This window comes from Solea senegalensis, linkage group LG12 (genome assembly GCF_019176455.1).
Source record: "Solea senegalensis isolate Sse05_10M linkage group LG12, IFAPA_SoseM_1, whole genome shotgun sequence".
Taxonomy (NCBI): Eukaryota; Metazoa; Chordata; class Actinopteri; order Pleuronectiformes; family Soleidae; genus Solea; species Solea senegalensis.
Window position 1 is genome coordinate 5,005,710 of NC_058032.1, and position 27,955 is coordinate 5,033,664.

Below are 27,955 nucleotides of genomic sequence, written 5' to 3' on the forward strand. Positions count from 1 at the left end.
TGAAATACAATCAAACATACAAAACAATATATATATATATATATGTGCAATACAACAATCCCAAGTGTACAAAGGCAACCTTGAAACTGCATTAATGCAATGAAGCGATATTGCACTCTTTACGATTGTTCAGCACATCTTTGATTATAAGGCAGAAGTTTATAACCCTCAACTTTGTGAAAACATTTGAAGACACAACCCGATCCTGGTTATTCACCAGTTTCAGTTTGTACAACTCTTCCAAAATAGTTTGGAAGCTAAATCATAGTTGAATAACAAACCTTTGCTCAACACCAGTAGCATTACTTTGGTGATAGACAAAAAAAAATACAAGTGTACGACAAGTATAAAATGTGCAGATTTTAAACTCCAGCATTTGGATTTAGAGTTTTTAAACTCCTTTCAAAAAAACAGTACTTGCATAAAGCCTGAAAAAGCTAAAGGCACACATCTGAATCTGCAGCAAATTACTGAAATTACTGCATTATGACATTCAACTAGATTCATTAAACATTTCAGACAGTGCCTTGCAGGTGAGGTTGACTTTTTTTTTGTAATATATAATGTACTGAGTAATAAATACTAACCACTAGGTTCAATAAATCACATCAACAACGCTATTAAGTACCTTGAAATATTAATCTGATTCATACCATTATCTCCTTAACAGTTAGTTCAAGCACTGTGAGGTCGTGTTTACAGAAATAAAATGACTGAAATCTCACAGATTTGCCAACTTTCAAAGGAAAAGGAAGCATCGTACGTTCGTCAATGTGCCCACAAGAAAAATAAAGTGCTATTATCAGAGTTATCACTCCGTTTCAATTATTTCACCTCCTGAAAATCACTCGTGACATGGTTGCAAAGAAAAGGAAGCTTTTATGTTCTTCTTTGCATAGAGTTAATGAATCTTTTACAAATGTGGTCCCTGGGTCTTGTCTGGAGAAAACGATTGTTTCTTTTCCTGTGCAATTCAGATTATTCTTTTCCTCTGAATGTTTTTTTTTTTTTTTTTGGTGGTAGAACTCCAATCCAAAGTCCAGCTCATGCACCTTTTATCTGCTTTGGTTTTCTGATGCTTCGATCATGGATCTGAACGTTGAGTTTTCGTCTGCCAACAAGACAGCAGGACTGTCAAACTCCAAAATCTATGAGGAAGAAAAGGGGGGATACGACAAAATCACATTACAATATAAAATCAAATGTTCAATCCACTCGTTGCACAGATTCTTTGTGGTGACAAAGAAAAATCAAACCATTATTTTTCACTGTAAATATTGTAGAGTAAGTAAGTTTCCTGCAGGGACTGGAACATTAAGTTTGATGTGGCTTAAATTATAAATCATACTTTGTACAATGTTAATCACTGTACAGACAAACAAAATCAGTCGAAATATAGTGCTAACTTGAATTTAAGTTCTTGTAAAAATATGAAACCGTGGTAGAAAAATGATATATGAACAGGTCAAAATTAACAGCATCTAAACTTGTAAATGGCTCAGGGGCGAAATAGGGCGACTAGTGATGTTACTTGTATATACACACACCTGGCCGTTGTCAAGGACCATGATCCTGCTGCAGCTCATCACCGTGTTGAGACGATGGGCGATGATGAGAGTGGTGCAGTTGCCAAACTCACAGCGAATGGTCTCCTGGATGAGACGATCCGTCTCAGTGTCGATGGCTGCCGTCGCCTCGTCCATCATAAGAACCTGCAAAAGCCCCAGATGAGAAGACATAACAAAATCTAGTGTCACTATTACAAAACTAAGATGCTGTGCAGTATGTGGTCTACACCACAGACTGCACCTGTGAGGTGCAGTTTTAAAGCAAACCACCAGGTGTCAGTATTATCACATGGAGGGACCCAGAAACTGGGAGGTTTGCTGATTTATTATAAAGCAGGAGATTTTCTTTGAGCTGCAGCCATCATCACCTGGGCCAAAACAATCATAAAAAAATAAGCACTTTATGAAATATACACCTTGCTGTTTCTCAGCAGTGCTCTGGCCACACAGAGCAGCTGTCGCTCTCCCACTGAGAAGTTCTCTCCATTCTCTATCACCTCTGAGTGGAGGGAGTGAGGCAGCTGACTGACCTGAGGAAGGACACACAAATAAGACAGGTATGAGAACAAATGACCAGAGGCTTATTATATAGTCATGTAATGCTATAATCTGACAACCACTTACCATCTCTTTAATATGTGTCTTCTCAAGAGCTTCCCATATCTGAGAATCAGAGTATTCATCCCATGGGTCCAAATTGGTCCTAAAACAAAACGATTATAATTTTTCATTCATATAAATTTGATTTGAACTAATGACAACTGTACATTAAAACATAGACTACCAAGTCCTCAGTTGACCAAGATCAGCTCTCATCTGAATTTATATTTAAGCTAAATCGGTACAGATGTGAACAGAATGAGAGACTGTCCGCGTGTAACATATATATTGTTGTCTGTGATGCAAGAAAAATGTTGACTGGAGGCACAGCTCTGTTTACAGAAGGGAGCAGCCCAGTGCAAGCATCAGGCACGCATACAGCTCAAGAGTTGACGCCCAAAAAACTGTTGCACTGAGGATTCTCTGTAAAAGCTGGAGCCTTAATTGCCAACTTCTTTTTTTTATTTTCTCTGCTTACTAGTGTTAAGACACCAGGGTTGTACTTTCCCCTTCCCTCGTGAATGAGTGTTGTTATGGACTAAAGGAGTGCATGATTGATTGAATGCTGTGTGTGAAGCCTGGAAGCTGATTGGTCCTCGGAGGCTGGACACACCGACTTCCCTTGAACCACTCACATCCAGACCACCAGCAAACATCCTGTTTGCTTTTATTAAACCTTTAAAATGGTTTGTGTAAAAGAGTTTATTGGGAGTTGGGCAAAGGGAGTCTATTCTATTTATTTACTTTGTTTCCACGTGGTCATATGAACATTTTAAAGCCAGACCAATAAACTTGTTGGACTTCTTGTTAATAAACTTATTAAATTGTTGGATTACCTGATGGTGCCAATGAAGAGCACAGGCTCTTGAGGAATGATGGCTAGCTTGCTTCGCAGGTTGTCCAGACCAATCTGTGCAATATTGATCCCGTCAATTACAATAGAGCCTCCCACCAACTCCACCAGTCTGAAGAGAGCTACACCCAGAGAGGACTTTCCTGCAAACACATACAGAGGAAAAACTACCGTGTAAACATATGTGGGTAGAAGTGGGAAAACATGAGATGCTGAAAATGCTGCTGGCTGAGAACTGTAAGCATCACTCATACCTGATCCCGTACGGCCCACAATGCCAATGGTCTCTTCTGGGAAGACGGTGAATGACAGGTTCTTAAGCACCAGCGGCAGATCATCGCGATAACGCATCTCCACATTCTGAAAGGTAATTTTTCCCTGCTGAGGCCAGGAGGGGGCAGGACGGTCTGCCTCAGGACTCTGTCGGGGTGCTTCACACTCAAGACACTGTGGGGAAAAAATGTGATAGTGTCTGGCATTAATCTTTAAATCTCTGTGGAGGTGCATGCCCCTGAAACTGATTTGCAGTGATTTTCACTCTAGGAGCTTTTCTTTGCACAGGAAAGAAAATGTTGAGTTTATATTCATATCTTTGTGGTTTGATGGCTGTGTGAAATAAGCCCCGTCATGAGCTCCAGAGCATGTAAAGACCTCCTGCTGGGCTTCTCTCTGCTTCCCGCTGTGTCACACAGCTCACATATTCTTCATATTATGGATATACTGTCCGTAATGTTAACAACAATGACACACACACGCAGACTGGACATACAAGCTGCTCTTGGATTCAACAGCCCTTCTGTAGCTTCTATTCTGCATCTGTGGTTGTGTCACAGTCTGTGTGTGACCTTGGACAACATGTGCGAGCGCCACATTATCCTACCTCGCTGTGCTAATCAATGCTCTTACCTTTATATAATGATTGATCCGCTCAACTGATGTAAAGCGAGCTTCAATCTCCGAGAGGAGCCGCACCGTAAATTGAAACAAGCCAGTCAGCTGCATGAGCGAGAGAAAGCAGAGACAGGTGGGGAGGGGGAGGGAGTGGGGTTAATGATTAACGCTGTCACATCAATTACTTTGAAACGCCGCGTTACATGAGCTGCTACCCGTCAAAGCGTGAGCAATAAAACACTGAAAAATCATCAAAAAAAATATTTACAGCCTATAATAAACAGATTTGCTGATATGGCCGCTTCACTATCTCACCGACCGATTTCAATTGTCTGCCACGGCTGTTATGACTCTATTGATTAGGACATGCACTAAAGCCCCAAGCATTTAGAAATCATAAAAGTAATATTGGACAGTTTAACAGTGAGGAGACTAAGATTCCTTTAAGACTTGCTCTGAAGACGGTCCCTTGTGTGTGTGTGTGTAGCTCCTCCATGCACCTTCCTCTGAATAGAACAAGCAAGGCTGCGACATGTTGGTTACATAAAACACGTTACATGTACAAAATGTATTTATGTATGTATATTTTATATATGTATGTATGTGACATGGACATACATACAAACAAATTTGAGAACACCAAAAACAAGAGCAAGTATGTTTTAGCGACTCAAGTTCTGACGGAATAAACTAAATTGATCAAAAGTGGGTTTGACATCTTCAGAATCTAACTTTTCCTTTGTAAAAGGAAGAATGTGTCACTTTTAATTTACATATTCCTGCTTCATGCAGGATCTTCCCTAAAATCATAAGACTTAGACACAACACCAGAGCATGTTTTTTGTGCCTGCATGGAAAAATCCAACGCTGAAGCTTCTCTGAAGCTGTGGAGAGAGGTTCTTGTGTTTTAACTCAAATATAAAAGAATATCTTTTTAATTTAAATGTAAACAAATGAAAGGTTTCTTGTATTTTAGAATCTAACAGCTATGATGTACAGTCACATATTCAGTACAACAGACATTTCTTTTGAAGGGAGAGAGAACCAGTGTGATCACAGTCCTTGGGTAATTTGTAGTCTTACTACAGCATGATGCTCGTCTAGTGAGTGATTTTTGAGGCTTTCAGAATTACTCAGCCCTAAAAAGTGTTTGGTTAGTCCACTTTCACCTGCAGGCGTTTCTGAAGGCTGGTGAATTATATTCTGTTGCCATAGAGGAAATAAATTCATGACAAGTCGAAATGAGTTCTCCTGCTCCACATGGTGCATTACCATTTCAAAGGTAAACTTTATGGTGGTTGTTAGAAACAGAGGAAGCTTTACTTTGTGACATTTCCTATCCTGTCTGGACCTTTAAATTATCGTTTTTATGTCAACCTTCAGTGTGTGTGTGTTTTTACAAACCTGCACTACGTATGATATGGCGAGTCCTGCGTAGGCTGGAGGTATCTGATTGTGCATGAAGACAATAAAAAGAGCTACAATAGTGATAAGGAAGATGCTGATGATGTCCAGGCGGACAGCCAGCCAGCGCATTGCACAACTGAAGAGGTAGTTGGATGCCTGGTTTGTGTCCAATAACTCCTGATATCTGGAAAAAAAAGGCAGATAAACCCATTTCAGGTCGAGCGAAAGCAAGCAGAACTCTCTCCTCCCATGTGAGGGGTTTTTATATTTACCAATCTGGGAGTAAACTGGAAAAACTACAAGAGGAGATAAGACGAAATTAAAGTTTAATCATCTCCATTTCTTACTGACATGGCTATACTCACCTCTGGAGGAAGTCATGCCCTCTTCCATATGCGTGGATGGTGGAGAGTCCCTGAAGACTGCTGGTGATGTGAGAGGTAAATGGTGATTGGCTGATGTTCTCCAGGCGCTTCAGCTCACGAATCAGGACCCTGGAAATACACCAAGTGAATCTTTTAAATACAATCGCGCACAGCAGAGGCGATTTACGTTATCCATGTGCTGAACTTTAAATTTAAGGTACATTCAACTAGAAAACTATCATGAAGAACATTTTGATCCAACAATAAGCCACAGTAAGTACAAAAGATAAATACATTCAAATCACTGTATGAAAAGTGCAAGCCTTTGTGAAGCTTTTAAAACAAAGCCTTTTTATCACACAGATTTTTCCAGCCTTCAGCTACTTATGTAATTTGCAAAATGTTGGAGGGAGCAGCACAGTACATCTTAATTCTGAAAAATCTACTGGGGAGTGAAGGAATGGAAAATGCATCAGCTCTAATGATGCAGCTGTTTGGCAGACAGGTAAGGATCACACTGTGGACAGAGAGAGGTTTAGATCACAACACTAGGCAACCGGTTTCCTGACAAACTCAGATACGTCAGGGAAAATCAAACACTTCATGCCAAACAATGAGCTACGTCACACACAGACAGACGAGCTCCTGGCAGCCGAAGAGACACCAGACTCGTCGTCCACGAGGCAGTGTGAGTGAGACTTTTATTGAGAAAGGTGAGGTGTCTTTCTACTTTTAGATGCCGGGAGAGGATGGATGGTGCGTGTGAATTACAAGTCTCCCATGAATCATTTGGTTTTCTCATAAAAGCTGAGAAGAGAAGGGTGAAAAAACATGACACGTTGCCGCTTCAGGGCTGTGATCCAGACAAACATGTTTATGCCATGGGCAGTTTAATTTCAGAATTCAATAAAGGCTGCTTTAGAAGTGGGTCATTTCAATGGGAGAGCCACTTTGATGCAACATCCATAAATATCCTGCAACATTATGAGATACAGTATTCATATTTTTTTAAAACATGATCGCCAAGAGTCACAACTACCTCCTGGTAAAAGTTGGGGATCATCTTTTCTGCTTGGAATATGGGAGGTCATTTATTCCAACTACAGTGTCTTTAAAATGCTAAATGAAGATTTTTTATGTGTTTATGTGAGGACAATATACCAAGGGTATTCATGGAGAGAGAGAGATTGTGTGTGGGGAGAACCCTCAAATGAAAATAAAGAAATGCAATCCATTTGTCAAAAATGATATGTCATTATTTGTTTAACAGTACCTCCTATGATGTAATGGTAAAACCCACATGCATACTGTACTGTAGGTATTGGCAAAACAAGGAGCAGTCACACGGCTTGTTTTCTTATCTTTCAGCCAGAACTATAATAACACTAAGAGTCAAGTTCTTCTTTATCCATCAGGCAGAGGAAATAACAAGATACTGTGGTTATTTCCCAGGATGCCAGCAAGCTGTTACTCCCCTTGGTGGATTCACCTTTATTGCACAATTGCTGCAAAACGGTAAATTATGACTATAGCAGAATTGTCCGATCAGTCATGGTGCTCCTGCAACACTTACGCAGAAGAGGAGCGATGGAAAATCCAATCAATGATCAATAACGTGACGATTATCACTGCATGTCTTTCACTGTCTCCTGTTAAATACTGAAGTCCCCCTCTATTCAAGTTTACTATCACTAATTAGAAAATCATTACCAAATATGATCATACTAGGTTCTGCAGCCATTTGCATTGTTGTGCAGCAATTTAAAGTGTATATTAGTCCAAGTTCTAACTCCAAATTACCCATGAAAGTCACATTCACAAGACATATGGCTTCTCATATGCATCGGATGCTGGTTTTCCTCTTTATTTAAAAGCTGTATCAATAATTAATGATGCAATATTAAACTCAGAATTAGATTTAGTAATAATTGTATTTTATAATCTCATGAATTTTTCATGTAAACCTCAGACACCAACAGACAATGTCATGCGATGTCTGTGACTCACTACTTGTGCATTTGCTACGATTTAGTGCGATTATTCACAGCAACACCTGCTGAAGCAGCAGGACGATATAAGCTGCCAACTTAAGATCAAATGCTGTGCAGGAAGTTTTAGATGTGGCATGTTTAGAGCCGTGATAAAACAGGGGTGATGTGAGTCTCTCACCTGGACACACGGTTTACGATGCAGAGGAAAATTCCTAGCGGTAGGATGGAGATCAGGAACCAGGGGAAGACGATGCCCACCATTCCCAAGCAAAACAACACCAGGGTCAAGTTCTGCAGCAGCATTTCAGCTTGCATGGTCAGGCGAACATCCACTGCGGAGAGGAGGCATATTGTATGTCACACACACACACACACACACACACACACACTGTGTGATGTTGGATCTATCACTCTCAATGTGTGAAGAAAACATTCTCTCCGTGGCTCTATTTGTGTCTTTTTAAGTTTATTTAACAAAAGAAACAAAGAGGAGAGGATCTGGTGGTAAGGACAAAAACCCACATAGGGAAGCCACAAAAATATGTTTCAAAACAAAACCAACCATCCAAGAGAAACAGCAGCAACCCACAAATCAACATGTCAAGCAAAGACACCAGTGAAGTGGATAACAAAGAGCCACTCACTAGAGAAAATACTCCATGTCGAATCACACTGTGTCTTTGCACTACACCTTGTCATCTGGGGTGACTTCACTGACTGAGAGCTCCTTTCGGAGGAGGGAAAGGTATATATTCAAGACAAATCAAACCTTACCTTCATCCATGTCCCTGGAGAAGCGGGTCAAGATACGACCCAGTGGTGTTGTATCAAAGAAGTGCATGGGGCTGAGGAGGAGTCTGCGGAACAGCTTGTCATGGAGAGTGGATGCAGCCTTCACCGTGCACTGTCAACACAAACAACATCCATGTTTGACTACGAGATGCAGGGCTGTCACTTCTTATTCGAAATACAATATTATTTCAAACATGAACTAACTAACTGCTCCAAATGTATGCTGCCATCCCATAAGTAGTACCCCCTAAGAGTCCAACAAAAGGCGCATCTAATGTTTCCTATCATATGACGATGTCAGCTAGGGCTGTGTGCAACTAATTGAAAGTTGTGTTTCAATTAAGATTATGGCCCCAAACAACTACAAAAACAAATAATAACAAAACGATTATTACAAAACAGCTTTTATTGTGGAAATAAGGCTTTTACTGTTGTAATGGTGTAAACAAAAGAGTAAAGTAAAGATATACAATATACAATCATTTATAATTATTTAAAGGTAAATTTAGAAGGTTCAGTAAAAAATGTATGTTTGATGCCTTTTTTTACATGCAATAAATTACTATGTACTAAATGTTATGAATATGAATACTCTAACATTAGCAGCACTCTTAATAAAATCACTAAAATAACAATAAAATACTTAATAAACTAATGAAAACTGAAGTTTGTGGTGTATTGCCACGTGTGCGCAGGCGGATAGGTCATTAAAATTCATTCAAACTTGATTTTTTGGGGAAAAAAGACTGCCCTAATGAGACGTGACATAAATACACAAGTTTAAGAAACTTTGGGAAACCATCAGGGTTTGGGTAAACAGGCAGTTGGAATGAAATATAAAAACACACCATGGACAGTGGCACTAACATGTTCACTGCAGCGTTGCAAATGCTACTTCACCATATGCTAAGCATGCGCACAGTAGTGCGCAGTCATTTTTCTCCTTGCACAAGGCAAGCTGTCAAATCTTCATTTATAATGAGGTTCTTCAAGGCCGACATAAAGGCCATGACCTAATGTGCAAGAGACATTTCACTATTTGGACAGAAATTATATGTGGCAGCGAAGAACAAATTAATTCTATTAATGGAATATTTAACACTCCCAAAGATCTCATCACAGCTAGGGGTAAAAAAAAGATTAGCCATCTTTGAGAAATTAACAATTTCAAGTGGCACACATTAACATGGGGACCTGACCTCTGCAATGCAGTGTCAGGATAATTTAGATTAAAAAAGAGAATGCACACCCGAAGGGGCAATGACATGCAGGCATGCATGCTTGCACAATCATCCGTCCTATTTCTCTACGTCTTTGTCTCCCTTGAACTCGCACACTCACAGATACATACACACATTTTACTCGTGTTACTCTGCGAGATGTGGTAATGGACAGATAAATGGATTTGGCCGAGAGGCATTTTCAAATATAGCACTGGAGCTACAAGAGAATGAATGAATGACAATAAAGACAATTAGGGAGGAGCACTGCTTAATGTAAAGCACCAATAGATCAACTCAACATCCTCGTTTTAAACCCCGCGATCATTTTAAAGTTTGTCAGCGGTAAACAAGACAGAATGGGACAGGAAGAGGAAAGACTCTTGCTTACCTTCACAAACACCAGCCCTCTCACCGTCTTCAGCAATAAAGCAGCTCCCATGGAGACGACGTAAACAGTTGAGTAGTACCGAATGTGAGGGTTGAGTCTCATGCTGTTGCTCACCATTGTTTCATTCGCCAAGATTAATGATGTGTTCTGAGGGCAGATGGAGCAACAAATTACAAAGACAGCGAAGAAAATCTATTTCTTCCCCACATAGGAATTTGCCTTTAATGAAACTGAGAAAGGCATACTTTGGCATACATGAAAAATCTGTCAGTTCAGTGGTGTTTACTAGTCCTAGCACATTTCTCAACAGCAGCCACTGCCTGCTTAGCTGCACATCTGTTTCTTCCCTGCTTGTGCTTGTTTTTAATTAAGTTTACCATGATGCCGTTATTTTTTTAATCATGCGCATTCAGATTAATGCTCACTCATTTACCCCAATTCACTGAAGCATACTCGTTATTCCTCTTATGGGAGCAACATACACGCTAAAGAGCGGTGTCTGCGACAATAAAGCAGGATTGTCACCGAACTCACCCCATCGCCCTGTCTGATCCAATGGCTCAACCACCAGTTACTGAAGGCTATACTGCCCGTGGTGGAGAGGAAGAAGATGATGTTGATGATGAAGATGATTGAACCTCCAGCTGCTTTGATGTAGGCGCCATACACAGACCAGGCAACTGCCCCGGAGCCTTTCTCTTCTGCTTTCATCAGTTTCTCTGATTAAGATTCAAAAAGTGAAGTGACAAAACAAACAAAGAAGTTATTTTCAAACCATCGTCGGTGGAAAGAAAATATTCATTTGACTTGACATGACTCGTTATGTGGAGCATGAAAAGAAGCAGGCTCTCTCACCTCCTGCCTTGCTCTCCACCTCTGGTCTAACCTTGGCAACATCAACAACCCTGTCAGCTTCATCTGCACCTGTCTTCTGCTGTTTGTTCTTTAAATTCTCTCTCACCAGGTCCTTGAAGACAAAAAAGCAAAGACTGTGAGTTTTTGAAACATGCAAGTGCCACAAATCCCATGAGCTGTAACAACAACACCCTGCAAGTCATTTAAGCAGAGATACTGTTGACAGGCTCTTTAGCTGTTCACCAGTAAATCAATGCATGCATAAATAATGAAAGGCCTTGCATGCATTAACATTTCCCAGCTACTGGACCTGCCTTTCTGGGCCCATGAATTATTTAGCTTGTAATGTTGGATGTTTTTGAGTGGTGGAGGCAAAGATGCCTTATTCAAAAGAGCTGACCCGGTGCCTCATGTGGCCCTGTCCTTACCTCCTGTTGCACGCTGCTAAATAGGGAAGCATAGTCACGCTCTTTAGCCATCAGCTGCGCATGGGTGCCATGCTCAGCAATCTGCCCGTCCTTCATCAGAATTACATCATCACAGTCTGACAGATACTGCAAAGTAAAAAGGTTTGAAAAAGGAGACATTTACGGCTTTGATCCTTAATAAGGTCATTGTGTCAAAGCACAAGTGAAGTGTGTTCAATAAAGATGCCTCTCTTGTCATATTTTGACAGCAATAATATAAAAAAAAGACACATTATGAAGTAAAATCATTGGAAATGAACAGACAATCCCTTACCTGCAGCTGGTGGGTTACAAAGAGCACAGTCTTGCCTTTGGCTGTACCCTTGATAGCGTTATAGAAGACATGGGAACCCACACAAGCATCGATGGCGCTGAGAGGGTCATCCAGGAGAAGTATGGGATGTTCACTGTAGAGGGCACGAGCCAGGCTCACTCTTTGACGCTGCCCGCCACTCAGGCTTGCACCTCTCTCTCCAATCTGACAGACAGAAAAACATTTCATAAAATGTTCCTCTTGTTGCAGTTGTACTAAACTTTTGAAAGGAAAGAGCAAATACATGCAGAGTATTTTACAGATTTTTTCAGGTACCTCAGTCATGTCTCCATACGGTAGCTCGTCAAGATCTTGGAAGAGGCAACATGCTTCCAGGACAGCATAATACCTGATGAGGCAAAAAAAAAGGAGCAGAATTACAGGTACAACTCTGCTTTCATAACATCTATTCATGACGACAACATTACACACAGTTCACGCTTACTTGTGTTGGTCATACTCGTTTCCAAAAAGAATGTTCTCCTTGAGGGAGTCATTGAGGATCCAGGCTTGTTGTGACACATAAGCAAACCCACCGCTCACAGCAACATTGCCCTCTAACAGCGTCATCTGCAACACAAAACAGTGGTTTTGGAGGCTGGAAGCAGAGGGAAATGAAACACTCCTTTTCAAATTGCAGGTTGTTGTGTGGAACTATAAGCAAGATAACCCTGAAGGGAGGCTATTGAAAAAAAGTTCAAAAGCCGTCCTTGCCACAGTGTTTTTCATGTATGCGTCTGTCTGAAGAGGAACTTAAACTGAGCAATCTCGTTGAGCATCCAGTTGAATCTCACCTGTCCCAGCAGGGCAGAGAGAAGGGAGCTCTTTCCACTCCCGACACCTCCACAGATCCCGACCAGCGAACCCTAAAAAAAAGGGGGAAATACTTGAGAAATGTCCAAGTATTTAACTGCTGCTCTTAATCTGCTTAATCTATGTGTGTTGTTACCCTCTTGATGCTCAAGTTAACGCGGTGCAGGGTCTTTTGCAGTGGAGGTCGTATGCTTTGTGTCGAGGAGATGGTACTTTGTGGACTCTCCTGCTCCATGTTTGTGAGGAGACTTTGTGCATTAGGACCCTCCTTGTTTCCTTTTCCATCCTCAGTGGAAATGTACAGGCTGAGCTTCTCCCTGCGTAGCACACGCTTCATCCCTCCTTGCTTCTTCGGGGGAGGTTTTGGAGGTGGAGCACGCGCCTTTTCCCAGGCCAGCGTGGCGTCTCGAAATTCTACTGCATTGCTGGGATCCTCCATTTTGGCCAAAATGACCTCTCTGTCATCCATCATGAAGAGCCGCTGCATAGGCAGACACAAATACTTACTTAACTTATGTAATGTCCTTTTGATCAACGTGACGCAGTGTCAGAAATATGCACTTTCGACTTGCAACGGCTAATGTTTTTAGCCTAACTATAATGTATTGTTTACTTGAGTTTATGCTAAGTCATGAGAAATGAGAACAGCAGGACAAGAAAGCATTGCCAAAAATAATACCACTACATCACTTAGTTCCACCTGCCTCTTATTTATATATACTTATTTTATTATGCAGGTAGTAAAACACAGAATACCTCAAACTCTTTGCTGTGTCCTTGGCAGAAATACTCTATTTAACCTTACTGGCATGTGTGAATACATCTCTCACTAATATGTGACTTTCAGCATGTGTCTGTAATGAAGAACTGTATGTTGGAGCAAGTCTTCACTGGTTCTGACAGGGCACCTGCAGGATTATGTAAGCCCAATGTAACACTTATAAACCCTTTTCAAGGCCACTTTGATCAAATTTAATGTAACTGATACACATGGGTAATTGTCTTGTCAAGCCGTAATACATGACGTGTTTCCAGTTAAAAAATGTACACCAAGAGTGAAAGGATTTCCAAAGAGCGAGAACTGATGAAAATGCAAGTCAAACCTAAAGTGACATCTGAGCGACTTTCATAACTGTGCTAAATCACAACGTACACACTCATATAACAGCTTTATTCTCCACAAGATTTTCTTAGTTTCTGTTTTTACACTCCAGATTCCTGTCCCTTTGCTCATTTATATGGCATGTTATTGAGAGACTTTGTCTTGTTATTTCTCACCTGAAATCTTTTGACCGCTACAGCGCCTTCTGACAGGGCCCTTACCGCCAGCGGTGTGACTTTCAAGGCAAAGGTCATGGAGTTGAAAACTGCAACCACAGTAAAAGCCTGGGACAGGGCGTGTGGAGAGAGAGAGAGAGAGAAAGCTATTATGTTATTTGTCTTTTCTTAGGCGTCACCTTCAAAGGTTAATGCAGGTTAAGACTTTGTAAAAGCTGCAGTTGGTAATTGGTTTCTGAAAACACCTTTTTATTTTGTTTGGTGAAATCCTGTTCATGCCCTGGTCAATCAATCAATCAATCAATCAATAAATAAATAAAATAAAATCATTCAATGACCTGTAGGGTTTATCATGTTAATGTTAGATGTTTTCTGTATGTGATTCAGACGTGATGTAGTCACTATCAACAGAGCTGTCCTCACAGCGCTCTCTCCTCAACTCTGCTTCATGCGTTGTGTGTTCCGCGTGTTTTGAGGGCAGGGTTTTGATGAGACAGCAGATAGGAGGGGGAGAACGGCACCAGTTGCAGTGTAGCTTGCTATTGCAAGCTTTTCCAGGATCCTTGCGACAGCAGATTTTGTCCTTCTTTCTCAGAAAACTTTATTTATTGATAACGATCTGGGCCTGAAGGGGATTTCAATAAATAAGATCCAAGTGTTTCAGAAAAAAAAGATTTAAGATACTTAAAAACATTAACTTCAACACAAGTTGCAAATTTAAAAAGGTCATAGGTTAGTGTATGAGGGTCATAATATGAAGACAACCGTGACTACAATTAAATCTCAAACGGAAACGGAGACAACAAAGGGACTATAAATAAAAAAAAAATACCTCAGCTGCAGTGAGGTCATAGCCTAAGGCCATGTGTAGGGTGAAAGTGCACACACTCGCTATAACCACGACGATGGGAGCAACCCCCACTGTGAGGCTCTGGATGACTCCAGCTCGCTCCAGTATCCCCCTCTCTTCAGATCGCACCTCTGTTGAAGAGATAAGAAACGGGGAGATGATTTTAAAAGCAGCACTGAAGAGAGAGTAAAAAAAAAAAACAAGGGTTGAGTGACTCCCAGAGGGCTCTCCAGTGGACATTCAATCAACAACACCATAAGCACTGCTAACCGACACACAGTGAGTGAACGGAAATAGATGCAAGAGGGAGGCCCAGGCCTCACAGCCATACATGGTATGAAAAAATGCTCCAAAATCCTGCTGAACTTTGATCATTGTCCAAGTCTAATGCCCAAATCCTGGCCCCATGATTATGTTTACTTGGTGCTAACACTGGAACAAAACACATCTCTAATTCATTGTGTGTGAGTGTCCGAAATGTGAGACATCCCTCTGCCTGGTGCTTGCTATTCACTTTGCGATTCCCCTTCGATGCTGTATATATTGTTCGCCATTGATTATAAAAGAAAAGTCATACAGTGAAAAAAAACAAAGTGGTCATCCATTTAACAATAGTTAATTGGAGTTAATGACACTGTAACTATTAAGCCTCCTTGGCCATTAAGCTGAAAGTGAATGAATTGTTATTATAATAAGTAATCACAGGACAGCAGTGGAAATGAGCCCCACCTGGCTAATTTAGAGCATGATTAAAAGGGGAACTGATACTTATCCACAACCTACAGCAACAGCCTCATGTCATTGTTAATTCATGTACGACAAGAACAGCCTCGACAGTCATTTGAGACATCATAAGGCCCAAGACACCTTGCAAATTAACCTTAATGTCAAGAGACTCAAACTTGCCTTGATTATAGGTGATAGCACAGGGGACCACTTAAAAGAACAACCTAATGAAAATGGATTTAGGGTCAGGGTTATCTTGCCAGATCACTAGAAGGATAAGTCTAATTCCAGAGGATAAACTGACTATTCAGTCAATAATTTGTATTAAATGGAGGTGACTCTTTACTCTGTGAGTGACTTGGGAATCAAAAATGAAATCAGGAGTATATAAGGATGTTGCTGGTTCACTAAGCAACACAACACTTACTGAGAATGTTGTGTGCAAAGGCTTCTTCCCAGCAATACATCTTGATGAACTTTATGCAGCTCAAGATCTCGTTCATCAGCCTCACGCGCCGGTCAGTCACTACCACACACTTCTTGCGGAAATACGCCGTCAGCCTTGATGCAAGCATCTGTCCAGACAGGAATAGTGGAAGTGATGACAAGAGAAATAAGTGGCAGGGGAGGAAATGAAAGCAGACACAATCACATTAGCTGTGCTGCAGGCCTGTCCGGGGAATCGGAGTGATAAATGCTTTTCACATCAATACCAGGGTCCCTGGCTGTCAGGCTTCAACTTAGACTGAGTGTAACTTGAAAATAGCAACTGCAAAGTTGACAGAAGACGGGTAACCACACAGTTATGATGCTTTTAAAAGGTGCTGGTTGTGTTCTCCAATTGCCTCAATTAATGTCAGTATTTTTAGTGTTTAGGGCTTATGTATTTTTTATTTTTTAAGTTCTAGAGGAACTGATGAGTCAACAATAAAGAAGTGGCTCTTGTCATGAGCTAAAGGTAACATGTGGAATGGAAAATTCTATGACTAATTTGTTTGTTACTGCAGTGAAATGAAGCATGATCATAACTTTTTGGAAAACCTTTTGAACGTATGACATAAAATGACTTGTCACTGTGACAACTAGTGTGATCACTGTGTACATTTTACAAAAATACACTTTCATAATTTTTTTTTATCACTTTCAGATGTCTTGAAGTCATACCATGGTAGGATAGAAGATGATGAAAATAACAGACCCCACCAGAGCAGTGGGGCCCAAGAAGTATGCAGTGTAGGACAGACCCAGTAGTCCCACTATGGGCCCCCCGGCCAGCAGGCAGCCCATCGTCACAGCTTCAAAAAGACGCTGACCGTCACTGGAGCAGATGTTGATTAACTAGAGGGAGAGACAGGGATTTAAATGACACATTACATTAAATCCTTCAGTGAACTAAACCTTTTAATAATAAAACCACAGCACTAAAAGCATAAAAGCAATTTGACAAATAGAGTTGTCCTTATTTCCTCATTTACGTGTTGGACAATGACTCCTCTTAAGCTGTGTAATGACAAATGTGAGGCAGACTCCTCTCCCCAAGCTGTGGGATTTGTCAAGATCTGAGCAGGAATGGTGTGGGAGCAGAAATTAAAACCATCTCAATCTTCTGCATGTGTGCCCTGCAGTGAGGGATGATTTAGCTAACTTGGGGATGATTCCCAGTCAGGGTTGTGCCACCTACCTCGCCAAGACCGATGTCTTTAGTGCTGCGCAGGCGGAGGATTTTTTGGAAGGCAAAAGTGAGAGCTGCCCCACGAAGGCGAGCTGCAGTGCGGTAGTTGACGGCCCACATGAGTGCCAGAGACCAGGAGCGGATCAGTTCCATTAGGAAGATTCCGCCTACCAGAGACAGGCCATATGGCCTGCTGGTCTCTAAACTCTGGGAATACTCCAGCAAAGCTCGAACTAGGAGTGCCTGGGAGGAAAAGGCAAGAAAGGGTGCAAAGTGGAAAAGAAGGTTAAAAGAATCTCACAGAAATAGTAACAGAACACAAATCACCAGAAAACAAGCAGAAGAAAAACAGGAACATGGATTTGATCAAATAGGACAGGACGAGGGGGAAAGTGTACAAGGAGATGAAAAGAGAGGGTACAATTAAGGAAATACCACAGACAAAGATCAGAAGGAGATGAGAAGGAAAAGATGAAAGAGATAGAGATTATCTGATTAGAATAAGCAAAGAAAGATGGGAAGAATGGTTTCACAGTCTCTTTTAAGGGTATTAAGTATTTTGGGAGAAAAAGAAGTCTAAATATGAACCAAAAAAAAACATCATTACAACATGACGTGACTGTGTACAACACATAAGATCTGGTTTCTCTATGTAAGGCTTTGTAATCTCCGTGTATGTTTTCATTTCAGTTTCCAAGCCAGCGTGGAAACGGGATGAAGCGATTTTCAGTAAATAAGCCCCGGACGTTAGGCTCCAAGCCAGTGGCCGCGTTAAAAAGCCCATTAGCCGATTCAGCAAAATATAAAAGCAAAGAAGGATTTGGACGGTACTCACGGGCCCCACAAAGCCTGCAACCATTGTGATGAGGAGGGAAAAAACGGCCACTAGCATGCGAGTTTGGCAGAACCTCCAGAAGACTCTTGTCAGGGATGCCCCCTCCCGACCTTGGCACTTCAGCTCGTCGTGCCACAAAAATTCAAGCCTGGAACCAAAATGACAAGTTAATGAAGAGTTACAACAACTAATTTAACCACTTTTTTCACATGCCAACGCTATGGAAAGAGCCGTTATCATACCCAAAATTTTCAGAGGGCAAATTATTGTAGACATCATGTATTGTTTTTTTTTTCCTGAGAAGATGTAGATTACAACCTGTTAAGGTGAACTTCCAATTAATCAGAGAGCTGAAAAGGCACAGCGGGGGATTAAAACAGACCAGCAGGCAATCATTGCACAAAAGGAAAGCAAAGGTAGTGCTGCTGATAAAACTGTAAAGGTGACCTACAATATACAATCATGAATGCATGATTAGATTGGGAAAATGTTCTACCAAACATTTTTTAGATGAGTTAATGTACTTTTATTGCTGTATAATGTCCCTTGAAGAGAGTAAAATATCTTGTTGGCCAAATGCATCACAGCTAATGACTCAATAAAGCAGCAGCAGAGCAGCTGCAGAAAGTAATTCACGCCCTAATGACTTTATTAAAAACGTATCAGAAATAGACAGAACATTTAACCAAGCAGACTTTCACACAGACTTATAATTACTATTTTAACTCAAATGGTGTTGAATCTAAGAAATTACAGTTATTGGCAAGCATGATCGCTGCATAAAGCACAGCTTGAATGACTGGAAATGAGACCTCGCTGTGAGTGAAATATCTTGTGATGCCATATGCCAAATTCAATCAAATGCACCAAGCGAGGAGCAGTGACCAATGTTCTGAGAATGAAACAGTGGGAAAGAAATTTCCTCAGTATATTGTACCCAAATAATGGTGAATATTACAATACTGCATACATATATGTGCTGTAAACAGCGCTGCATTATTGTTTTTAGATTTATAAAATGGTGTTCATGTGGTAATTTGGCAGAAATTGAAAAGAATTATTCTTCATTTTTAGATGTGTACAATCACCTCAGCTCTCTTTCAGACAACCATTTTACAATAGCCCACAACAGACAAATTAAACATCTTTTGAATTTGGATTCTAACAGTTGCATGTGTTCTTTAACACAACTGGAAGTGAACTTCACTAGATTTTACTCACTCCAACAGAAGAGCAAAGCGGCAATATTCATATTCAAGAAGGCGTAGTAATCGATTTTCAAAATTAAATAGTTTGGTGATCATTGTAGCTCAAATTTGTTGCATATATATATTCCAGAAGGAGGAAAAGAGCCCATGTGTAAATAAAGTATGGAAAAAAAAACTGACTAAAAAAAACCCGGTAACTTTGAATAGTAATCTGTAAAGTATGTGTGTGGTCACACATCGGATGGAAATGACAGCATCAGAGCGCCAGTGTGGGATCCAAAAAAAGAGTGGTCTGCTTTTAAACTGGACTGAAATGTTCCAAACGGTCACCGCCTCAGTTTGCCAGATGGCAAGCTAAGTTGATGTTTCGACAGTGTGTCGACCAGGGCATCGTATTCAAGGTTCGCACATCGCTGCGCACCTCGAAGTGTCAACTCTCCCAGGGTGCTTTTCCCACTCTCCCCCTCCCTCCACCGCCATCTCTGCATTGCTGTGGGGGTTGTATAACTGCTCATGCTATGTAAACACAAAATAAAGCACCTCCCATCTTGAGCATACCACTGCTCTGGCAACGGCAGTGGTAAGCCCTGTGCTCCTTCTTTTCTACTTTTATGCTACACACACACACACACTCAAAGAAGCAGCAGCACTAAACCCCCAGGCCCCGAGCCAGAGCTGTTTAACTGAACAAGTCATTTGCAGCCCACAAAGTTGTCACCAGTTACAAGAGCAAACTTCCTCAAATAGTCAACCTCCTCTATACCGCCGAGTCACGGCACTGTGACTCGACAGCTTGTGAGAAATGGGAAGAGCATTGGTTTTCTTTTTTCAATGACTAAATGCCCTTTTACAGACTCATTTCAAGTCCATACTGATTATTCATAGAATTGCAACAAAACACCTCTAACGCTGTAGTTAGGCAGGTAAACAATTACTTTTATCTCTCTTGGCTCCGTCCTGACAGCAGTCGACAGCTAATGAGAATGACGAAGAGACATTTCAGGCAGAGGAGTTAATGACATAACGTCAGGCAATGCCTCTCACTGTAATCTCTAATCCCTGTTATTCTTAGCAGCCTCCATTCCTGCCACGATGTTCCTGTACTAGAGGAGAAAGACTGAATGTTCATCGGCTAAGTCTCACTCACAGACTGTATACAAAACGTGAACACAGTCTTGCCAGTTGAAGGTGACCAGGAAGGAAGAATATATTGAATTGCCACCAGGGGGGGTGACTCCAATGGTTGAAAAAAAAACCTTAATTTGAATAGAAGGTCCATGGGAAAATGAAGCTACCTCTCTCACTTGATTTACAACGTCAGTAAATATTTTCCTGAGGAGTTCATGGTCTCAATCCCTAGTTTCAGCTCTTCTTCAATAGAAAGGGAGGTCAGTTTTGTAAATTACAGTATATTCCTATTTAGGGGGAAACAGAAGATTGGACACCAGTGTGATTTACAGCTGGTATCATTCAATAGGTGCCTGGTTGCAGGTGACGTCTCTGAACTACTCGCTGCAAAACCTCAACGTGGCACTGGATGAATTGCATATCTTGAGGCTTCAAAATGGGAGTTAAGAGACTGAAGAATGTACAGCATATACATAAAACTGAATTTTATCTTGCACTTGTGTATTCTGCATTACATTTTATCTCGTATGTATCATCTATTATCGTTCGTTTTATTATTCTGCTGCTGTAACACAAGTCGTTTTCACACAATTCTATTCTATGTAAAAAATCCTGGGCAGATGTTTTCATGGCTTGGATTCTCAACGATATTCTCACGTTAGGAACACTGTGAACCTTGGACTTTTTCTGTTGGTGTGCGTGTATGTGTGTGAGACCAGGTTTATCACCACATTTATCTTGTTCACATAAAAAATAGGGAAAGGGAAGATGGTTTCTCAATATTTGTTTTAAAAAAGGAAAACAATCTCAGGTTCAATGTGCAATACAAAGCCCCGTGGTGTGAGAGTGTGAGGGGGAAATGGTGTAGATCTATTCCACTGAGAATGTACTGATACATAAGACTCTACTGGGTACTGGAAATGAAAAGACTTGTTGACCCGAATGAATCATACTGTGTCACACAATGTGATGCATTTCTACCAAGAAAGGAGACAAATGAACAGTGGGGCTGAACAATTGCAATTTAAAACAATTCATTTATCAACTGTGCAGTTTGATTCCAGTTTGATTTTTTTTCTCAGTTCATCAATGAGAAACACGCAGTCTGGCTGCTTTGTCACAAGCGATTAAAGTCATATTCTGAGGCTATGAAAACCAAACGACTTTTAATTTAAAGCCATTACACGCCTATATATGAACATTGGAATGGGTAGTATGTTCATTTGTTTACCAATAACCTTTCCTAAATGATATGCACTGGACCATTTTCAGGTCATGTCTCACCCCACCCCAGATTGTCAGCATCAAAACAAATGTTCTTTTTAATACCGCAGGTCACTTTCATCAGGCGAACCTCAGCAGAGCAACAGTTACCTCACCTTTGGCAGTTGATTTCAGACGCTTCGTGACAAGACAGTCCCCACACATCATCTATAGACAAGCTGGACGCCTTGTAGGCCTTCATTGCCAGTGGGGACAGCCAGTGCAGAGTCATAAAAGAGAAGAGGCCAGCATTATCGACTGGGTGCTGGTGCCTGGAATAGAGGAGAAGAACGTGGAAATGGGTGAGCTGTCTAGAAGTGCCGACAAACACAGAGGTGCAATGCTGGGGGAGCAGGCCCACATCGGCTGCTCAGAAAGAAGCAACACCTTTGTTTGCCAGAGATGAGGTAGGGTGACTCTTGCCTGCAGTGTTTGAACAGCTATTTGCACACTCTTCACAGAAATCTGAGAGAGCAGCAAAAAAAGTTCAGGGGGAGTTTATCAGTCAGTCTATGATCAGACACAGTGGTGTCTGTTGCTGCCGGATAAGTTCTCTCTTATCGTGGCCTCCTACTTCTTCCCTGACAAGTCAGCTCATAATACAAGCAACAAACAGTTAATATAAACGTTTAAAAATGTGCCTCTGTCTGTCAAGGAGTGCCATCCTGAAACTGAATGTATCTGCATTTGTGAATTTTTAAAACTGCTGACGGTTGGATGAAATATCGTTCTGTTTACTTGTGAGTTATCCTGAAGGGCTTTAAAAGCTGCAGGCTCTGTCGGTAGCGTCCTCGTTTCTTTGGCTCCCTCTCAGGCGATGTATCTGCTTCCTCTTCCTCCTCCAGCTCTGGCAGCGGTCGTGGGGAGGACAGTGGCAGACCCTCCACCCGCCCGGCTGCTTCTAGGGCATCAGGGAACATGGCAGGCGCTCTAAGAATAGACAGAATAGAAATAGGTTTTCAGAGATAACAGTCAGCAGGAAATACACTTCCAACTACTCTACTTCTAACCAATGTCTGTTACATTGTCAAATGAGTTTGCACAATGCTGATCACATTTTTTCAGCTCCACACGACTCTTGCTGTGTTTCTTAGTACAGCGGGATTTACGTCTTGTGGCGCCCGTGACAGCAGAGTTGCACAAGTGTATTATGAGATATTGGAAAACACCACGATGTGCCGATATGACGAATGACTACAACATTAGGCTACATAGGCTACTACCTCCTTGCTTTTTATGAAAACACAGTCAACCTGACAATTTTACTGTAACTAACCCCTTCAGAGGAAAAAAATAATGGTGAATAAAACACTGTAATCAAGCCATTCTGACTTCCTCTGGGAGCAGAGCCATGTTCTGCTGACTCACCCTCAGAGTCGCGGATAGATTTGAGAAATCTCCTTACTCACAGGGTCACGGCCTCATCTCTGCCGTACAACTTAAGTGCTTATCTATTTAAAGACGGCCTGCTGGCAGCCTCATGGGCAGATACCTGAGCTGCCACAGCCACTGTCCACTGTCACTGATCCCTTCTATGGGCAACGCTCCATGACTCGGTCAAGCTAACTCAATGAACGGTGCAGAGAGAAGTGTTCCGAAAAAGTGATCAGTGATGAGATTCAATATAATAGAGAGTCTGATCACAGACTGTGAGCCAGTGATGCTGTAGTTTAGTGTGAAGTTGAACCAATGATTGGGGGTTTGGGAGAAAGCATGAAAAGGTGTCTTGTGTTTTCCTTCTGCAGCCCTCAGTGTGTACATCATGTGAAGTTTGTCATATGGCTGTGACAGCACAGGGTGTTCTTTAAGGAAGGAGGAAGCTTTGAAATGAACTAGAAAGAACAACTTCCCGCCTTGAAGAGACGATCAAGTGACGACATCTTAACAGGAATAACCTGATCTGGAATTTTTAAACAAAGGCGTTTATGAAACAACTGCTTCATCTACTTTATGAGTTCATTTCACGTACTGTACATACATACATACATACACAAGTCTCTGCCTGAAGAATATTGTTAAGTTGACAGTAGTTAACAAATCAAAGTTGTTGTTTTTTCTTTTCAGCTCCTTCAGTTGTGAACAGTTTCTTTGCTGAAACTGAATGATTTTGATTCGAGGACGAAACAAGACATTTGAGAAATGAAAATAACTGTTAGTTACAGCCCTGGACACGTTTTATGCTGCCATGTAGAAGTAGCCTAACACACAGAGAGAGGACAATACATTATTGAGCAATGGTGGAATGAAATTAACTGCCACATTTCTTCATTTCAGAAAGTAGCATAACCCTTTTCACAGTATCTGTATCTGTTCACACACTTTTGGTTTATATAATTACCTCTGACAAGGATAATGTGTTGTTTGTCTGTTTGGTTGTGTGCAATATTTTTTTTCAAATTTTCTAATATTCTATTGAAATCTGAATCAGGAAAATCATTAAAACACATTTTTAAATCTCCTAGGTGGACGTTTCCACTGTTGATCTTAAAAATGCCACAGGCATGTTTTAGATGGCTATGCTAATGCTAATATTTACTTTCATCAATGATGGTGAGCTGTCATGGTAGAGAGGTTCTGATATGAATTTGGTTGTTGTATTTTGTCTACTGATGTATGAGGGCATAAAGTTGTATGTTCTGCCACAGGCTCTGTTTTTAAAAAAAAACTGATTTGAAAAGAACAAAGATTCGGGTGACCACACTGATACGAAAAATGGGAGTTGCAAACTTTGTTTCTGTGCGTCTCCTGCTAATTTTCACCTTAAGTCATTGTTGTTTCATGTTGTTTTGTAGGCGGCCTACACTCCAAACAAAAAGTAGTTATTTAGCATTTGTGAAGCTTGATCTCAGCAATCTCAGAAACACTGTTCCAACTGTGTATATACCAGGGTATGTGGTCAGAGTGGAGCGTGTAGACAATGAATCAAATAATAATAAAATAACAAATAATAATAAATTATAAATATTAAAATTGTCTGTAAAAGTAAATGTGAGGAAAAGGAGGACGATCTTATAGGAATAAATCTTAGCCTTACTGTGAGAGCTCAATATTTTCTCATATGGTACGTTTGAGAACCACTGCATCAAATTTGATTTGAGAAGAGCAGGAATAATTCAAACATAATCGATAGAAAAACAAAGATTTGTGTGACTATAAGACCACACTGAGGGAGGAAAATGGTTTGTTTCTGTGCGTCTCCTGCTGCTGATTTTTGACTGATGAGTTTATGTTGTTTTGTAAGCAGCCTACACTCCAAACAACTAGTATTTAGCTATTTACACAACTGTATTTTAACGTTGGTGATAATTACTGTGTTACTATGAGAGCTCAGTATTTTCACAGGTGGTACTTGGCATAAAAAAAGTTTTAAGAACCACTGTCATCAGGTATACACGTGATTAGAGAGGAATAGGAATACATTAAAACTATAGAGAACAACTTTTAGACATAATCTACAGAAAACTTGGGAACAAGAGGAGTAACTTCAGAAATACTAAAAGCGGAACAGGAATAAATAAAAAATTGTAGTGTGCAACTTTTATATATAAACTATAGAAAACATATTTGAGAACAACAAAGATTTGTGTGACTATAAAACCGTATGAACTGAGATAGGAAAAACGTTTCTGTGTGTCTCCCTCTGATTTTGACCTTAAGTCATTGGTGGGTTTATGCTGTTTTGTAGGCAGCCTACACACAAAACAACTGGTATTTAGCTAGGAAAAAAAGTAGTTATTTAGCATTTGTGAAGCTTGACCTCAGTAACTTCAGAAACACTGTTTTTACTGTACATTTAACAAAAAGTTTGAGAACCACAATCATCAGGCATACAAATGTGATCACAGAGGAACAGGAATAATTCAAACTGTAGTGTGCAACTTTTATATATAATCTGTAAAAAAAAATTGGAGTTTGTTTCTGCTTCTCCTTCTGATTTTGACTGGTAGGTTTATGATGTTTTGTAGGTAGCCTCCACTCCAACAACAACTAGCATTTAGCTTGGAGTTGCTATTTAGTATTTGGGAAGCTTGACAGGACTGTGTGTGTGCTTTAATGTATATTCTGTTAAATAAAAATAAGAAACAGTCTCGAAGCTAGAGATTGAAGCTCCTGTCAGAATACAGAGGCTAAATAATGGGGGAACTACACCAACAAACAAACAAACAAACAAACAAACAGAAAGTGTAGTGTGAGGGTAACAGCTAGAGGCACTGAGTGAAGGTGACTCTGCTTTTCACTGAGGACACACTTACGTTTGAGTCGGCCTGTGTCGGTTCTCAGCAGCAGTAGCAGCAGCAGCACAGGTCTCAGGTCTGTGTGTTTATGAGCAGGAAATGTTGATGAAGATGCAGCTGACCATGGTGCCCCTCTGCTAAGTTGTGTCATTCAACCTAAAACTTGGCGTCTGTTCGCCGCTGTTGCTGTTGTTGTTCGGCGGTGTCGGCGGCGGAGCAGAGTCTCAGATAAACACACGGGCAGCAGGAACCACGGTAAAGTTGACGCCTCACGTGTATTCAATGCGTGCCGCTTCATCCCAGCGCCGTGTGGAGCTCAGCTGCGCCGTCACACGAAGCTCCACGGGGAGAGGAATTCCCGATATCACCGTGACGTCACGGTGGCTCCGCCAACCGTCGGCAGCGCCTGTGTGGTCGCCACAGTAACGGGTGTGATGACGAAAAAGTACACGCCCGAGGGAGAAAAAAAAAGGGAGGGGGAAGGGGCGGGGCGTATTCAATCCGCTTTGGGGATACGGAACACGAGAGGAACGAGCAAACGGTTGAGTCTGTGACCGGAGGAAAAGTTACATTTACTGGTTTTAACGTTGTCAAACAGTGGCTGTGACTAAATCAACGTCGTCAGCAAGTGATGAAAGGACCCTTGATGAAGTACGTCGAGTGAACGCATGTCTTCATGACAGGCTCCATTCAACTTTAGAAGGACGTGGGCCACAAACAGTACTTGTCAAACAAAAAACAAATAATAAAATAATTTGACTAAAAATACAGGATAATTATAGCTACAAAGAATAAAATTAGCCAAACATCTGGCATTATAATCAAATCCAGACTGAAGTCACACTGATACAAATATTCTGCTTTATTTACTTTCTTAAGTAAAAGATTTCCTTGCTAGCAGAATAAAGAATTCCACATAAAATTTACTAGTTATATTAACAAGGAATTCCAAAGAAAGTTTATTTGGAATTCCTTGATCAGCCAACAAGAGATTCCAAATTTCAATTTTGCCCTACATTTAAAGTATTAGGGCAAAACTGATGAGTTTGTTTGTTTGTTAATCTGTTGAGAATAAAGTCATAATATTAAAAAGTCATACTATTATGAGAAAATACTATTATGTTTTTATGATAACAGCACAACTTTATTATCGTTATATTAAAACTTTATTCTTTATTCAAGTTTTTTTTAAAATATGAATATAGTTAAACAGTATCCATCAATAACACTAACAAGGCCTGTTTATAATATCCTCAACAGCAAAGTGGAGCTTTTAAAACAGGTCCATAAACACTAAATGTGAAATGAGTAAGTAAGTAAGACCAATAATAATGTTCATAATGCTACAAAACCTATTTTGTTAACAGTTAAACACATTTGAATGATCAAAAACAGTAATCTTTGCATTTTAAAATAGCATGAAATGCCCAATGTACCCCCTTGAAAAGAGAGACATTAGGTATTTTTGACAGGTCTGCATCAACAAAAGCAGACAACAAGATGACAATAGTAAAACAGAATGAATCAGAAGCAGGTAGGCTTGTTCATAAATGCAGAATAACAACATGTCTTTTCATATGTCACTCTCTATCCAAAATGATAGAAAACAGACATAAGATGCTCACAATGAGGGCACAAACTCTTCATAAACAGCAGCTATTTTGAGCCGATTGAGCGCCAGTGAGAGAAATTACACAGTGATTGACGTGACATCACATGACTGTGCTGATCAGTCAGAAAACGAGCCATGATTTGCAGGCAAGAGGAAAATAAAAAAAATAAAAAAAAGAGTTCAATAAACCTAGTGTAGTGCATGACATTCAAATATAAACAAATGCTTGTTCCATTCAAGGCATTCATCAGCTCCACATGAATCTGTATACTCTGTATTTCTCAGTATAGCAGTATTTTCTTGTATGTCAAGACAGACAAAGGCGACAATAACATTGCACTTGTACAACAAGAACAAAACAGAAAGAGGCACCAATGAAAAGTAATGTTCAAAAAACCCACACGTTAGTCATTTTGCTTCTTGCCTCGTACACACTGTTTTCAGTCACAGCATACAAGTAGTAAATAGTTTCTGTTCACAAAGACCAAACAAGAGGCAAAAATGAACACATCAACAACAACAAAAATCACTGAAAGTTACTACAGCGTTCAGTTACATCCAGCAGTTACACCACAGTTGTTGTGTTGTCACATTTTAACAGCATTTATAGGCCCGAGACTCT

At 40.6% G+C, this 27,955-nt stretch overlaps 1 protein-coding gene across 1 annotated transcript; it reads right to left on the bottom strand.

Moving 5' to 3' along the window:
* Positions 1–26,102, bottom strand: wu:fb13g09 (multidrug resistance-associated protein 5). Its single transcript, XM_044040487.1, has 29 exons — positions 25,740–26,102; positions 22,225–22,416; positions 21,603–21,758; positions 17,888–18,035; positions 17,062–17,295; positions 16,545–16,718; positions 15,808–15,955; positions 14,637–14,785; positions 13,805–13,912; positions 12,663–13,007; positions 12,508–12,579; positions 12,159–12,283; positions 11,990–12,062; positions 11,675–11,878; positions 11,362–11,487; positions 10,934–11,045; positions 10,613–10,797; positions 10,079–10,225; positions 8,450–8,579; positions 7,854–8,007; positions 5,685–5,813; positions 5,317–5,503; positions 3,928–4,017; positions 3,276–3,468; positions 3,005–3,164; positions 2,193–2,271; positions 1,985–2,098; positions 1,548–1,712; positions 1–1,148 (listed from the first exon to the last, which is right to left on the bottom strand). The coding sequence occupies exons 2-29, from the start codon at positions 22,404–22,406 to the stop codon at positions 1,056–1,058; spliced, it is 4,182 nt and encodes a 1,393-aa protein (XP_043896422.1). The 5' UTR covers positions 22,407–22,416; positions 25,740–26,102; the 3' UTR covers positions 1–1,055.
* Between the last annotated feature and the right edge of the window lie 1,853 nt (positions 26,103–27,955).

Bases quoted from the DNA above. Each gene is read 5' to 3' on its own strand.
- wu:fb13g09 (XM_044040487.1), bottom strand. From the start codon at position 22,406: ATGTTCCCTGATGCCCTAGAAGCAGCCGGGCGGGTGGAGGGTCTGCCA. The intron at 8,008-8,449 runs GTAAGGTTTGAT...TCCTCTCCGCAG, and splicing joins CTCCAGGGACATGGATGAAG to TGGATGTTCGCCTGACCATG. The intron at 5,814-7,853 runs GTGAGAGACTCA...GTGTATTTCCAG, and splicing joins ATCGTAAACCGTGTGTCCAG to GGTCCTGATTCGTGAGCTGA.